Raw genomic sequence first — 16,149 nt, 5'->3', positions numbered from 1 at the left:
ATGATAAATTCATGAGGTTTGGGGACCTTGCAACCCCCATGGAGTAGTTTCCACCTGCCAAATTTCAGAAAGTTTGGCCCAACAGTTTTTGTGCTAGGTGGAGTCAAAATTTCATTTTTTCAACAAATCTCTCAAAGCAAAGAGCTATAACTTTTCACTGTTTCCACTGAAGTGGTTGAAATCTGGGCACCTAGCAGCCCCCATGGATGTGACCGAACCTGCCAAACATCAGACAGTTTGGCCCAGTAGTTTTTGTGCTAGGGTCAGGTAAAATTTAATTTTTTCAACAAAAATTCTCAAAACAAAGAGCTATAACTTTTTACTGTTTCCACAGAAGTGCATGAAATTTAGGCACCCCTCAGGCCCCATGGAGAGGATCCCACCTTCCAAATTTCAGACAGTTTGGCCCAGTAGTTTTTGTGCTATGTACAGGTAAAATGTGCTGTTCTCAGATATTCAAACCAAAGGTCATAAAGGGATAATCAGAGAAGTTAGATGTTTAAACGGTGATTAGGAGGAGGCCACTATCCCTAATCTCTGCTGTAGGTTTCTTTGAAGTGCAAAATAAGCCCTTTCCCCTAGTACTACTCAGAATCACAGTTGATGACCTCAGGTTCTCTTTGGCTGAATTGCCTGGGAAAATACTGGCTGGTCAGCAGGAAGCAAACAAAGACGGCAATCCTGCCAGGCGGGCGCATTGACTTGAACTTCCCCCACCCCTTTCTCCTCTGTGGTGGCCTGCCTAAGACTCTCGGGGGTGAGAGATGGAGAGCTTGCAGGAGTTCTGGCACTCTGCTTCTACTGCTGCCTGCCTGCTGGGACATGGGGGCCTCTTCCCTGAGCAGGACCAATTGGGGCTGCCTCCTTAAGTGCAGGAGCAGGCTGCTGCTGGTATAGTGCCCTGGCTGTTTCCCCCTGCTCAGAGACGCCTTGCCGTGGTGGCAGACAGCAGTGCTGGGATCCGCTCCCACCTCAAAGTGGTCCCACACAATGCTGCCCTGATGTTTCTGTGGAGACGGAGACTGTCTGCCTTGAGTCTCAGGGAACACCACAGGAGCAGGGAGAACAATGGAAGAGGGGTCAGGTAGCGGAACCTCTGCCTGCTGCTTGTCCTCCCCAGCACCTGGAGGATCTCCTCCTCTTGACCCCCCACCACGCTGAGGGCATCAGACGCCTCTGACATAAGGTCCATCAGCGGGCTCCCCTCTTCCACTACAGAAGGAGACGGTGCTCCTTTGGCAACAGTGCTGCTGCCTGCACCGGCCTCCTCAAACAGTAACCTTTGAGCACTGCGACTTGCCTCTGCAATCTGCTGCCCTGCCACGCCAAGACATACTATCCGGACTGGGGGAGAACCAGCTTGCCTACCAGTGCTGCTCGTCCCAGCGGCACCTCACCCACCTCTGCGCCTGCCAGCAACACCCTGAAGATGCCTCATATTGGGCTTGCCTGCTTTGCCACACAGTGTAGTACTATATTATTTAAATAATAGCTCTTAATGTGTGTGTTGTGCTTTCTTCGGCCACTATTTTTTGAAATGTGGACTGTGTGTGGTGCTTTGACACACACTATTTGCTTGTCCACACAGCACAAGCGCGCACAGATGTGTGCACACGCGCGCGCATGGACACGTGCACAAGCGCGCGCGCACACGAGCAAAAGAAAAGCAAACACTGAACTACCTACAAGCAAGGGATGGGGGGGAACTAACTATAATCCTAACAGAAGAGAAAAGGGTTTTTGTTTTTTGTTTTTTTAGGGAAAAGAGATCAATGACAAGGGAAGGAATATAGGAACTGAGAAGAGGGGTGGAGGGGAGCCAAGGACAAGGACAAGAAAGTTATCTATATGTCTATCTATTCTAGCAGAATGAAAGTAATGGCAAACTAATGGCTGAGAGAGAATTAAGAAGGTGGGGGAAGGTAAGGAACAAGGCAAAGCAACTAAAGTGAACTTTTCTGGTTTTTTAAATGAACAAACAAGAAGCTGGACAGCCATCTCTCAGGGATGCTTTGACTTCAATTCCTGCATTGAGCAGGGGGTTGGACTCTATGGTCTTAAAGGCCACTTCCAACCCTGCTATTCTGTGATAAGAATGAAAGGTAAAACCTACTACAGAAGGATGGGGTGGGGGGAGACTAAGAACTAGGGAGGAAACTCAAACTAAGTACTAAATGTTTGTTTTTTAAAATGAAGAATCTACAAAAGAAAGAAAGAATAGTTAAGTTAATAAAGAAAAAACACAAAGCTGCGCGCGCGCGCGCGCACCCGCCCCCAGATCTCTTTCTAACAACAAACAAAACCAACAACCACCTAACCAGCACACGCTCTCTCTTGCAATAAACAAACACACAGATCTCCCCACTCAAATATTCCCCATCCTTCCTCCACCACCATCAATGATTGGAGACTGCTGGGTTCTGTTCACCCCTTGACAACTAAAGTTGCCATTCGCCAAAGCTCACTCCCTCCTCCTCTCCTCTTCCCCCCCCTTCTCCCCTCCTCCTCTTCTCCCCCTCCCGGATCTTTCTCAAGTTGATACATTTAGAGCCATCCTGTCAGGGCTATTCAGAAGGCATCAGAAGAGCTACGAATCTCCGAGGTGTCTCGTTGACGAGCCACTTTGCTTCCGGGTGCCTCGGTGCTGTTCTGATCCTCCTGGTATCACACCGAGACACCTCCAAAGCAGCCGCTTCACCTCATTATTTGGGATTCAGACCAAAGTGGTGCAAAGCTCTAGTTAAAATTAATTACAATTTGTCCACGTTGAGATGACAAGGCACATCAAAAACAGAATTGGAATCTTCAGGATTTCTTTTTGCAGCTGTGCTGGAGAAGGAGGGGAAGGGGAAGCCTGCAAGCTATGGTTCATTCTTGTAATGGTAAACTATGGTTTATTATTACATTGGAACCAGCCTAATGTAACCAGTTCTCTTGAAATGTCATCCAGGATTCAATAGGATCCTGGCCACAGAGTATTTTCCTTGGTAACAGGCAGACTTAAGCTGAATGAACTGCAGCTTTAGGGAAAGCTAGTTGTCTCTGTCTCTGTCTCCATATTACCCAAGTGTTTTGTTTTACTCCAGATGCACTTTATCCTGCTCTTCAGCCGACAAGGGAAATTAAGACTTCAGAAGTGGTTTATTACACTGCCTGAAAAAGAAAGGAAAAAGATCACCCGAGAAATTGTGCAGATTATTCTGTCTCGTAACCAAAAAATGAGCAGTTTTGTTGACTGGAAAGACCTCAAGCTTGTTTACAAAAGGTGTGAGTCGTTTTGTAAGACAGCTTTTTACACAAGTTTTATCACTTCCAATGAGATTTTTGAGGAGGAGCACAAAGTGAAAACAAAACGCATATATGGAAAATACCGTTAGTAGAGAAAGACTTTAGTAGTCTATCAAAATGGGCCTGTGCCCAGCGAATTCTGCACATTTAAAGGCAGCCTATGATGAGAAACACTGCATGTATGCTAGGCCAATATGCAAGCATTTAAAAATATTAAGGCTACATAGTATCTATGAATTGGCATTCATGGTTGTAATAAAGAATTAATATGGAGAACCCATTTAGAGAAAATAAACATGAAAATAAAAGGTCATGTAAAATGCCTTTTTAAATGGCCTGAAATCACAATTGCCATTAAGAGCTATAAGTACGAGCATGTGCAGCATTTTAAAACAATTTTTCTGATGCTTCTGGCTGAAAGAGTTCAACAAAGGTCAGGTATGGAAAATATTTTAGCAGATCCTTGAAGATGGTTTGGTAAAGCTGTCACTGCCCATGCGAACACAATATATTGATTCCCCCCCACCGCCTTCCTCCAGTGTCAGAGCCAAACTACGCATTATGTTAAATGTATAGGTTGCCTTTGTATGCCTGTTGGTTTTGGGGGTTTGTTTTTTTAAATAGCGGCTCCATGTTGTGGGGATGACAAGGAAGCTGCCATTAGCAGTTTCCCTCCTTTGTCAAATCACAGCTTTTGGGTAGGGGGTGAAATTATGTTGAGGCCATTGTGCAGGACAAAAGGGTGGGAGAAAAACCTTTCCCCAAATCACAGATTTGATCCTGAGCATGCACGCACGTGCATGCACACGCACACACACACACCCCATGGCTCCCATGGGCAAATGACACATTACGTTTGTCAAGTACAACTGCACATTGCATTTAATCTAATGTGTCATTTGGCCCTCTGCATGAAGCGCTGCAGGAGCCTGCAAAACATTCTCTACATATTCTATAATAGAGTAGAGCATACATCACTGCTTGTACCCATGGGTACAATGGGAATGTCGTTCTAAGAAGCCATTGGCCCATATAACTCAGAACTGTTATCTCACTCAGCTCCCATCATCCTAAACCAGCATACTAAGGCTTGAACCTGGGACCTTTTACATGCAAAGCATGTATGTGCTCTATCTGCCATTGAATTATGGCCTTTTCCAAGAGCCTAGAAGCCTCCCAACAGCTGTTGGCTGAATCCAACCTTAAAGTCACATTGTTATTTCTGGCTAATCAGATATAGACAACTTGCTGCTCTCCAGCTGGGCTTCAACTCCCCTCAGCCCCAGCCAGCATGGGCAATGGTCAGGGGTTATGGGAGTTGTAGTCCAACACGTCTGGAGGACACCAGGTTGCCTACCCTACCTGTCCTGTATGAAAGCATGGTAAGAAGGAATGGATTTCAGCTAGCGTGGAAGACAATGCTGTGAGAGAGATTTATGTGGTAAAAGGTAGGCGTTTATTTCTGATTTCAGGATCATTATTTGATACTGCAGTAAATTCCAAACTCTATCCACCTCTGCATATCTGAAATGGTGACCACCCTGTTGTTTTCATTAGCCCTCATAAGGCAGTCAGGGGGATTCTATGGAAGTTCTAAATTAGTGAAGGGCTGATCTTTGTGCTTTTAACACAAATTAGCTCATGATACATAAACCAATTGGGGGGAAATGTTCTTTCAGGTCATGAAATCAAGCTCTAAGCAGAATGAATATATTATCCAGGTAGTCACATATTTTTCACTTTTATATTTTAGGTACGCTAGTTTATATTTCTGTTGTGCAATAGAAGACCAGGATAATGAACTTCTCACTCTAGAGGTTGTCCATCGTTATGTAGAGCTATTGGACAGATACTTTGGCAACGTAAGTATTCCCCCGCCCCCGGCCCACTTTTGCTATTTTCCCAGCCAGATATTTGTTACTTGTCAGTTGTTCGTTCTGCCCACAGAACTGACTCGAGATACACAGTGAGGGGGTTTTCTTTAGGGTAGCAGGTTTAGGGGGGAAGGGAGGGGAGGCAAAGCACACAGGTATCACAAGTCATTTTCTTGTGTGTAGCAATCCTGAGCTTCAGTCCTGGCAAGACGGAAGTACTCTTGGTGCGTGGCTTGGCTGTTTAGGGAGGTGGTGCTCAACCTGCTCTGGATGGAGTTTGTATGAAGTTTAAAGTTTGGGCATGAAGTTCAGCTTTGTCACTGGAGGCCCAAGGGGTATCAGTAGCGCAAAGTGCCTTTGATCAACTGAGGCTGGAAAGAGACTGCTTAGCTACTTTGCTCTGGTAACCTCCAGATTAGACTACTGCAAAGTGTTTTATGTGGGGCTGCCCTTGAAGACTGCTCACAAACTTTAGCTGCTTCAGTACAGCTGCTAGACCTTTGACTAGGACCAGTCAGAAGAAATGTGCTTCACCACTTCTTAAATATCTCAGTGGTTACCGATCCATTTCCAAGCACAACTCAAAGTGCTGGTGCTTATCTTCTAAATCCTTTCATCAAGGGCGGGCAACTTCTGGCTTTCCAGGAGCCAATTCCCCTCCCACTACCCCATTCCACCAGGATCTGACCCCTGCTGCCACACTGCTGAATTTGCCACCACTTCTGGGAGTGCAGTTTTGCTTTAAAACAAGCCTTGTTGTAAAGGAAAATCAGTGTTTTACTCTCACTGCTGCAGTGCCAAATTGTGGAAGTCACAAAATCACCTGAGGGGCCACATATGGCCTACAAGACACATGTCGCCCACCCCTTCCCTTCATAATCTGGATACCTGAAGGAACACATACTCCTTTATCAATCTCCTGGTCACTGTAGTCATCTCTCCTCCAGGTACCCCTGCTTTGTGAGATGTGGCAACTAGGAAGACAATTTCTTGGTTGTGGCACCCCAGTCTTCCTCTCCAGGGAAGCTTGTCTGAAGCACGTTTCCATGTCTTTGCCTGGTACCAAAAAGACGTTTAATCCCCCCCCCCCCCCAAGGCTTTTAACTCCTGTGGAGTGTTAATACTGCTAGTTTGTATCTGCTGTTTTATCTTTCTGTCTACTTTTATTGTGTGTTATATTGTAACGCATCCTGGGGTGGTTGTTATAGTGAAGGATGGGATAGAAATTCATTCCAATAAATAAATAGCTAGACGCCACTGTCATTTAGGAAGGTATTGTCATTCCAAGGGCTGATTCCATTGTAACTGGGGAATGTTGCCCACCTAGATTCAAGTCGCTTCCAGGGCTGTTTTTCCAGCTGTGTTAGCCTGGAGGCTGATTTTAATCTCCCCTTCAGTCCTCCATATGCAAATAAAGCCAAGCATTTATAAAAGCCAGGGGAGGAGGAGAAAGTAAAACAGAAAGTAGAATAGTTTATCTCCATTTACAGGGTGTAAATGGAGATAAAGGTATGACTGAGCAAAGTTCCTGTTGAGCCATCTGGCTTTTTAAGTGGGTCTGGGGGAGAATTTGGTTGTTTTTTACTTTGAAGGGGAAAGTGATGTCATATAAACACTAAAACCATTTTAGAAATCAAGGAAAAACACATTATAGCAAGAACGGTGGGATATTGCACATTACAGAAAATCAGGCACACGTGTCTATCGAGAAGGTTTGGGCTACAATATAATTTTGTTTTTACTGTGCAGGGTTTCACTATGTGATGGCTATGGTCCACAACCCAGACACTTTCTGTGCACCTTTGTGTGGGTTGATCCGTCCCACCCCACAGCCAGTAGTTTGGCCTCATTCTCCCTGCAGCAGCGTCTCCCGCCCCAATACTTATAATTGCTTTTGAAACATCCCTAAATTTAAGAAAGTAGCCTATGAATATAGTGCATGAGGTGCTTAAAGTGAAAATGCTTCCTGTTGCGCACATGGTGTTCCTATACGCAGCTCCCACCCTATATTTTCTCAATGGGTGGAGAAGGCATTTAAAAAGCAACATGGGCCTTCAGTGAGGTCAACTGTTTTTTTGTTTCTTTAGAATCTCACTGAATAAGTCTACTGGGCACATGAACGGTGCTTTTCCTCTGGATCATTGTCATCCTCTAGCACAGGTGTGGGCAACTTGTGGCCTTCCGTATGATTTGGCCTACAACTCCCATCATGCCTCACCATTGGCTATGCTGTCTAGGCCTGATGGGAGTTGCAGGCCTACAAAAATCTTGCCCTCTCCTGCTCTAGCACTCCAAGCATTGCCATACCAGTGTAATTTATATTTTTGGCATTGTTCTGGTCTAATTTAAGCACTGAAAGCCAGTGCGGTGTAGTGCTTAGAGTGTTGGACTGGGACTCGAGAGATCTGGATTCTAGTCCCCACTTGGCCATGAAGCTCACTGGGTGACTTTGGTACAGTCACTGGCTCTCAGGCTAACCTACCTCGCTGGGGTGTTCTGAGGATAAAACATAGAGGAGGAGGACCATGGGAGCTGCCTTGGGTTCCTTGCAAGAGGGAAAAAGGTGGGATATAAGTGTAATAATAAATAAAGGATTGTACTACTTGAGACTGGGGGTCAGGTATTGCATGTTTGAATATTCCCTCTGATTAAAACTCTCTGCACTTAAAATGTGGCCCATCAGAAAGAGGGGTTCTAGCTTAGCCCTTCTCCTGATGTTTCTGCTTTCAGGGTTGTGAGGTTTTTGTGTGTGTGTGTGTGTGTGGGTTTAAACATGTATGAGCCTATCATAGAATCCCTCATCTGAAGTGATCCAATCCTGGTAAGATTGTTGTTGTTGTTCAGTCGTTGTGTCCGACTCTTCGTGACCCCATGGACCATAGCACACCAGGCCTTCCTGTCCTCTGCTCTCTCCTGGAGCGTGCTCAAGTTCATATTCATTGCATCGGTGATTCTGTCTAGCCATCTCATCCTCTGTCGTCCCCTTCTCCTTTTGCCTTCAGTCTTTCCCAGCATCAGGGTCTTTTCCAGAGAGTTTTCTCGTCGCATTAGGTGGCCAAAATATTTGAGCTTCAGCATCAGTATCTGTCCTTCCAATGAGCACTCAGGGTTGATTTCCTTTAGGATTGACTGGTTTGACCTCCTTCCAGTCCAGGGGACTCGTAAGAGTCTTCTCCAGCACCACAGTTCAAAAGCATTAATTCTTCGGCGCTCAGCCTTCCTTATAGTCCAGCTCTCACAGCCATACATTACTACTGGGAAAACCGTACTGTGTGATTATTCTGATTGTGTAAATTGGCTCTTAATGTAATTTTCTTACCTGCAATGTATTGATACAGAATACAGTGGAAATGTTGGGGCTGTGGGGAACCAACTTTTTAGAAGAATATCCCCACTTCATTTTCCAGACAATTTCTTTTTAACATCCCTCCTGATCTTACAATCATAGAATAGTAGGGTTAGAAGGGGCCTACAAGACCGAGTCCAACCCCCATCTTGGTTAACCCAAGCATGTTGTATCATCTGTCATTCACTTTTTGTTAAATTTGTTACACAAGTGCAAGACGTATGAGTGAAACTTTGGAAATAAGTCTGGTTAAGTGTATAGAACTGCAAAAGTAATGTGCAGAGCAGTCCTGTACATGTCTACTCATACATAAGCCCCACTGAGTTCAGTAGGACGCTTCCAGGTAAGCATGTATAGCAGGTTTCCCCAACTGGCTGCCCTCCTAAAGTCTAGGACTACAACCCCCATAAGCCCCAGCCAGCGTGCCAAAGGCCAGGGATGATAGGAGTTGTAGTCCAACACATCTGGAGATTAGGGAAGGCTGATTACAGCCTTAATAGCTAAGGAAGTAAAATGTTCTTGAAATATTCTCATCTTGAAACCACCAGTTTTGCATTTCCCTTGTTCCCTCTCTGCCACAAGGGTGCAGACACACAACAGGTTTTTGATGAGTCTGTACACAATACCACACTCAGTGCTATAATTTTGTACCTGCATATTTCTTTCTGTAATCCTTACCAGGTGTGTGAGCTGGATATTATTTTCAATTTTGAAAAGGCATACTTCATTCTTGATGAGTTCCTAATGGGAGGGGAAGTTCAAGAAACATCCAAAAAATCTGCTGTGAAAGCAATAGAAGACGCCGACATGTTACAGGAGGTAAGGCAGGGGAGAGGAGAGAAGAAGCTCAAACGGCATCGCATTTTTAAAATCTCCTGCTATCCAGCTTCTTGTTCAAGCCATAGGTCGCAACAAAATGAAGAATACAGAAGCCAGGCACATAGAATGAGAAGATAAATAAAGCCGACTGCAAAAAGTTACCAAGCTGTAGAGAAATGAATAAAAATAACCATTAAAATTAAATATTATTAAGGGAGCGATCTGGCACTTGCAGAGAGGGCTGCTGGATATTGTGAGCTTCTCACTCCATCTGCAGAGAGGGAGATGCACAGGTGAGCAAGGCGTTCCACCACCAGAAGGTTCCTTGTTGCACCAGTGGAAAGCTCTTCTGCCATCGCTCCTCCCTATTTGCCACTCCAGTGGTAGGAGATGAAAAGGGGTATGTTGGGGGAGGTCTTGAATCCACCGGATCTAAAGCCCTCCCATCCCCACAACACACCTGGGCAAGGGAATAAAATTCCACCAGCCCTGTAGCTAACGTACTTATTTTCCTTCCCCTTGAAACCAAGGGAAAGGGAAAAATGTAAAGAAGACGAAAGAGGTGGGGAAGAAAAAAGTCCATGCCCCCATTTTTCCCTGGCTGGCACACGCCTGGCAAAGCTTAGGAAGTGGCCATTCCTCTACCATGGACTCATAGCTAGGGATGTACCGATTCCCCACCATCCGTTCCGGTGGGGAATCTGCCCGGGTGGGGGAGGCGATCCATTCCTCCCCTCAGAATCCTCCGGAGCTGCTCCGCTCCATGAGGATTTTGCAGAGCCACCCAGCTTGAGGGCCCCGCTTACCTGGTCCTGGACCCGTTCGCCTCCACGCCAATAGCCATGTTGCTTAAAAAAATGGCAACCAGCAGGATGTGCCTATAGACTTATATGCAAAATAGAGCCATGAATCTTGCACATAAATCTATTTTTTTTAAATGGCGATCAGTGTGGAGGTGAATGGCTCTGGTTAAGCAAGCAGCCGAGAGCCGTTCCGCGTGGAATTCTCCTGGAGCAGAAGTAAGTGGGGGCTGTCCCACCACGGATTCCAGAGGCCAGATTCTTTGGCGAATCCGTGGCGGATTTCTCTAACATCCCTACTCATAGCCCTCTCCACAAGACTGCAGTGTAAATCAATCTACACCATGAACATTTGTATGAGGTTCTCTTGATTTTTCTGCTGCCAGGACAAATCAGCCTCCTTTTTCTGTGCTTGCAATATAAACTCTTTTCTGGTGACTAAATTGAAAGCCAAAGCAAAGTGGGTTGATATTCTTACATATCTTACAACCTATTCCTATGCATGTTTACACAGAAGTAAGGCCCACTGAGTTCAATGTACTTACCCCCAAGTAAATGTGCATAGGATTGCAGGTATATTACCAGTGAAATGATTGTAAGTTATAACAGTAAAAACAACTGTTACTGTGGGCCAAAAACAGACCTTACTCTAAATATGTAGCTAGCAGCTACATCTTTTTTTTCCTTTTCCTTTTGATGCTAGAGTTGGTGCAGGGCCCCCAATATGGACTGAGGCCCTAGCATGAGGGGGCGCTTTTAACCTTCCCCCATTATGGGGTCCATGCTCCTGCAATTGCAAAATAGTGATCCATAAAGCAAATGTCTGTTTTGGTCCTCCTGATATGAAGATTTAGTATTTTGTAAAACTTGGCTCAAACGTTTTAGAAGTGCTACCTTGTGGCAGGGATGGGGGACAGAGGGGATTAAAGGAGTGCTCATCAGTTACTCAGACCATTTGCTGAATGCTTGATGGAGCGTTCCATTCAGGCTTTTTAGGGAGAAATCCTATGGCCGCTACTCAGCAGCTAGATGGCCATAGGATATGTGGTTTTCCAGGAACCGACCTTGGAGTCTGCGCTCCGAGGTCGGTTCCTGGAGAACCAACTCCCCCCCCCCTTTCTGCACTGCCTCCAAGGCAGCGTGGAATGTCCTCATTCTCCATGTTTGGAAGAGGAGTGCAGAGCGGCCAAAACAGGGTGTTCCAGGGCGGGGAAGGCAGAAATGTCAGTACAACACATCCTATGTGTTGTCTGGCAGCCTCCTCCCTTGCTCTGCCTTCCCGCGGCTAAACAGCCAAAATCGACTGTCTAGCCGCAAATGCGGGGCAGGAGAAGCACGGAGGGGACAATCCCCTCTGCACTTCTCCTGCCCTGCATTGGATAGGCGGTCGCCTCTGAGTTCAGAGGTGGCCACCTATCCCCATAGGATTGTGCCCTTAGTAAACAAAACAAAAGTGCTTGCCTACTTTGGCTGATTTATTTTGTGCCTCAAAGTGGAAGCATAAATGAACTGCTTGATAGCTTCAAAACCAGCTAAGCTGTCCTGGCAACTTCAATTTTTGTCTGTTAATAGACCTTGCAGTGATTCCCATTTGGAAGAGAACCAGTCCTTGTATTTAGAAGCCTGTAGGGATGTTTAATCCCCCCACCCCCACACACACCTTAAACTATAATGTAATTTGGACATCAACCGAAATGGTCATGAACAGATACACAGTAAGAATGTGTTTTGATCCTAGCCTCCTTGTTCTGCTGATCAAAACTGGTTAGGGACAAATGATGCTGTTGAGACTGCAATAGTCAATACTTCCTTTCTGTATAGATCAAGCACTGTCCTAAACCCGCTCTAGGCAACTGTGGTAATCGCAACTGCTGGCTGTGGAAGTGCTTAAGGGCTCTCTCAAGCAGTGGTGCTCTTGTCCATAGCAATACCGAGCCCGCCCAGGTATGCGCTTTCATGGACAGAAGTAAAGCGGGAGAGCATCTAAATGGACAATCGTGGCTCTGTCCAGCAGCAGTTCCTTTGCCGGAGGTATCTTTTCCCCCTGGCCAACACGATCACAGAAGTTGTTGCTTGCCATATCCATGATTCCCTGGATTCGGTATTGCATTTATTCCTAGCACCATATAGCAAAGGAAGGTCCAGCCATCCCATGGGGAAACCACGTATGTTGTGTGAATCAGTCTTAAGTCTAATATTTATTTATTGTTACATGTATATCCTGCCTTTCTGTCCTCTTGCAAGGAACACGGTGGCTTACATGCTCCTCCTCCTCCTCTCCATTTTATCCTCACAACAAGCCTGTGAGGCAGGTTAGGCTGTGAGGCAGTGACTGCACCAAAGTCAGCCAGGGAGCTTCATGGCCGAGTGGGGACAAGAACCCAGGTCTCCCAAGTCCCACACACCAGCCACTACACCATACTAGTTCACCCTGCATAGGAAATCAATGTCAGCTGAGCATGCAGCATAGTAGAATTGGCCTCAATGGGATTTAAGCACAGATTCTAAGGATTTTGTCCAAAGCCTGCTAAAATTTACAAAAAGGACTCATGGATGTCTTTACTACTGGGATAATGACCAAGGACTTTAACAGGAGCATCTGAAAAAAATGGAACTGGGCCAGGGTCTTACAAAAGGAGGAGCAACTCTTAACTGTGGGCCAAAGATGCTCTTCCGATAGTCCATTTTGTACCCAGTGACTAGTTAGTCACTTGAGAATTTCAACTTTTATTTATTTTTTTAAATAACTTGTTAGCCTTCATTCTAGAGAAAAAGGAAGTACTTCTTCACACAGTGTGCTGCTAAACTATGGAATCTGCTACTGCAAGATGCAGTAGTGATGGCTACCAACTTGGACAGCTTTAAAAGGGGATTAGACGAATTCCTGGAGAATAAGGCTATCAGTTACTACTAGTCCTGATGACTATATGCTACCTCCAGTATCTGAGGCTATGTGCCTCTCAATACCAGTAGCAGGGGAACACAAGCAGGAGGGTGCTATTGCACTCATATCCTGCTTGTGAGCTTCCCATGAGCATCCGGCTGGCCACTGTGGGAAGATAATGCTGGACTAGATCATCCTCTGATCCAGCATAGTTCTTCTTATGTTCTGAAGTATGGAAACCAGAGAGCTATCTGTTTGAAAGGCTTTGCATTCAGAAGACAAAGAAGAAGCCCAGCACACACACACACACACACACACACACTTTCATAATTCCTACTTAGATGTCATGATTTCAAAACTATTTAATTTTAATGGCTACTGCATTCATGCAGAGTCTGTTAATGATGGCCAATTAGCTTTATATATTAGCAACAGCCCTCCAGATTTTCATAGTTTCCAAAGCATCTCTTGGACCTGAACCAATTGCCTGCTATTGCATTATAAAGTCAATGTGTAACCTTTAATAACTGAGTTAACAGCTTGATTGTTCTTTGTTGCAGACAATGGAAGAATACATGAGCAAACCTGCCTTTTAACTAGTTGCCACATCAACAGAAAAAGATGCTGCATACCATGTATACATAACATCTGCCCATTCCTCACTGCTGGATTTTATTTAAGAAATACAATTCCTTCCCTTCCCATAACCTCCTAAAGGAATATATCTATGCAACAGTCAAGATGAAGGCCAGCCACTGTAGTGCATGTATAACATATGTGTATTATACTTTATATTCATTTAACCCTTTTTGGCTGTCTAGATTGAATGTTTTATGGCAATTCTAAGCTATCAACTTTTTTATTCTAAGGAATTTATACTAGAACACTTGAAGGATATATTTATATGACTTTCAGTCAGTTTCTGACAGTTCAGTATAATTTTGTAAAAAAAAAAGCCATTTATTTTGAATGTGATCATATTTCTGGATTAATAACATCAGTTATGGAAAATCTTCTGGGTGTGGATTTATTCTGATATTTCTCAATTGATTTGAAGGCAGGCGAGTACTCCAAGTTCAGGCTGAATTGAGTTGTAAGTTTGGCGATGTATAACAACCATGTTAATACACTAGTGCCCTAAAAAAAATAAACAAATCCATTTTTCACAAGTAAGCTTGAACAAATTGGGGCCTAGCCTATTTTCTTAAACCCATCCAATCCAGGTTTAAACAGAGCACTTGTGTCCTGATCCAGGAAAGCCTCTCTTGCCTTTGACCTTCTGCGGTGCATGGAGAAGTTGCAATGCCTAAACTTTTCCCTTACATCTTACGTGTCGTGCAACTTCATTAGTATTGTTGCAAATGGCAACAGGCTTTCTTGGACTATCAGCCAATTACCCAGGTCAGTGGCACTTCCAGGTTTGAAGGGGAGGGGATTTGGGTCAGATGCTTCTGATGGGGACCATTCCCTGAATGCACCACTGCTGTTGCCATGTCTTGTGTGCTTGCCTCTCCCTCTAGGCTGGGGCTGCAGAACCACTTTCAGCCTGAGGGCTGAATTCCATTTTCCAGTGGTGTGTAAGACCAAAGAAAAATGGGGAGAGGCCAAAAATTCCCACATATTTTAGCTTAAAGCTCTTAAAGAGCAATCCTATGGACTACTAGACACTGTCTAGAGGGCCACAGGAGTTTTTGGTGGACTGGCTCTGAGCTTGTCGACAGCGCTCCAAGCTTGGAGCCAGGAAACTGTGCCCCTTCCCCTCATAGCCTGCCCAAGGAGAACCACAGCGCCTGCCTCTCCATGCTTGTAAAATGATGCACAGAAAGGATAAAAAGGGGGCATTCCTGGAGGCAAGGAGACCATGGAAGACTCTTTACATTGCTTCCTATGGCATCTCGAGGCCTGTTCCTGCCCCTTCCCCAAAGCCCCAGCTAGATGCGCGAAATCACTTCTAGCCAAGAAGAAGGGCGGGCCGAGTGCGGAGGAGAGGGGCCCATCTGCGCTTCACCTGACCTGCATTGGATAGGTGTCAGCCTCCGAGTTTGGAGGCTGATGTCACTCTCAATAGGGTTGCACTCTTACTGCCAGGAACTAAGCCTTAGGAGAGGCGTTTCAACCTTTTAGAATGGGGAAAAAGACATGCAAATGCTGGGAAAGCACCCAATGATCGGTGGTTGGAGGAAACGGGGTGTGGCCACTGAGCATTTTGAGACAGGAAGTATTGGAAATATTTTTTGTGAGATATTTGGAGAAAAGATAAGCAGCCCCTGAGGAAGGAAACTCCTTTTGGAAATGTGCTACACATAATAAAAAGTGTTTCCGGGCTCCTGAGAGTATCTTTTCTTTTTGGGGAAAGGGGTGTAGCCAACTGGAAAATCTGGAGAGTGGGGTTGGGATCCCAGGAAGGCCAGATTTGCCCCTGCCCCAAGCCTGAGGTTCCCCATCCCTGCTCTAAACCCAGTCTGCCCTACCTCCCAAAGAGATGCCGGGTGGGACAAGGTGTGTGGAGGTTATTATATCATCTCCTCCTCCTCACTATTCTCACTGAGATGGCAGGGGAAGGACTAACAAGGCCAGGAGTCTTCAGGATTAGCGTTGGTCCCTTTATTGTTGAATGAGCCTCAGCAACGATGCTCAAGCATTTTGTTTGGTCGACATTCCAAAGTGAACCAACCTGGTCCAAATCTCCTGGGGAGCTGTGCAGATTGGAATGTGGTTACCCCTTCAGATTTCTCACTTCTCCGAGTTCTGCAATGTGGTCCTCTGCTCAAAAACACATACCAAAATGTGAATAAAAATGTGTATTTGGGGATAAAATTTATTTATCCATTTATTTACAGTATTTGTATACCGCTCCACATCCAGAGACCTTGGAGCGGTGAACAGCAGACAGGATAAAGAATAAAAACACAGTGTTAAAATTATTCAATCTAAAAAGCCAGCATGGTGAGAGCCAGCATGGTGTAGTGGTGAGAGGGTTGGACTGGGAGCCAGGAGATCCAGGTTCTAGTCCCAACTCAGCCATGGAAGCTCACTGGGTGAATTTGGGCCAGTCACAGACTCTCAGCCCAACCTACCTCACAGGGTTGTTGCTAGGATAAAATGGAGAGGAGGAGGATAATGTAAGCCGCCTTGGGT

General features: G+C 45.3%; 1 protein-coding gene across 2 annotated transcripts in view; it reads left to right on the top strand.

The window, feature by feature from the left end:
• The window catches only part of AP1S3 (adaptor related protein complex 1 subunit sigma 3), a 32,180-nt gene extending 16,356 nt beyond the window's left edge, over positions 1-15,824 (top strand). Inside the window, exons 2-6 of one of the 2 annotated variants that reach the window (XM_084847122.1) lie at positions 1,869-1,922; positions 3,087-3,265; positions 5,042-5,150; positions 9,190-9,327; positions 13,572-15,824. In XM_084847122.1, the coding sequence (XP_084703248.1) occupies positions 1,890-1,922; positions 3,087-3,265; positions 5,042-5,150; positions 9,190-9,327; positions 13,572-13,607 (495 nt within the window). In that variant the 5' untranslated portion in view covers positions 1,869-1,889 and the 3' untranslated portion in view covers positions 13,608-15,824. The remainder of the gene's footprint in view (positions 1-1,868; positions 1,923-3,086; positions 3,266-5,041; positions 5,151-9,189; positions 9,328-13,571) is intronic. The other variant, XM_084847123.1, reaches the window with a different exon arrangement.
• Positions 15,825-16,149: the final 325 nt, after the last annotated feature.

Source organism: Heloderma suspectum, chromosome 3 (assembly GCF_057233095.1).
Source record: "Heloderma suspectum isolate Gila_16-S chromosome 3, 16-S_ref, whole genome shotgun sequence".
Lineage (NCBI taxonomy): Eukaryota > Metazoa > Chordata > Lepidosauria > Squamata > Helodermatidae > Heloderma > Heloderma suspectum.
This window is presented reverse-complemented; position numbering and strand designations above follow the sequence as displayed.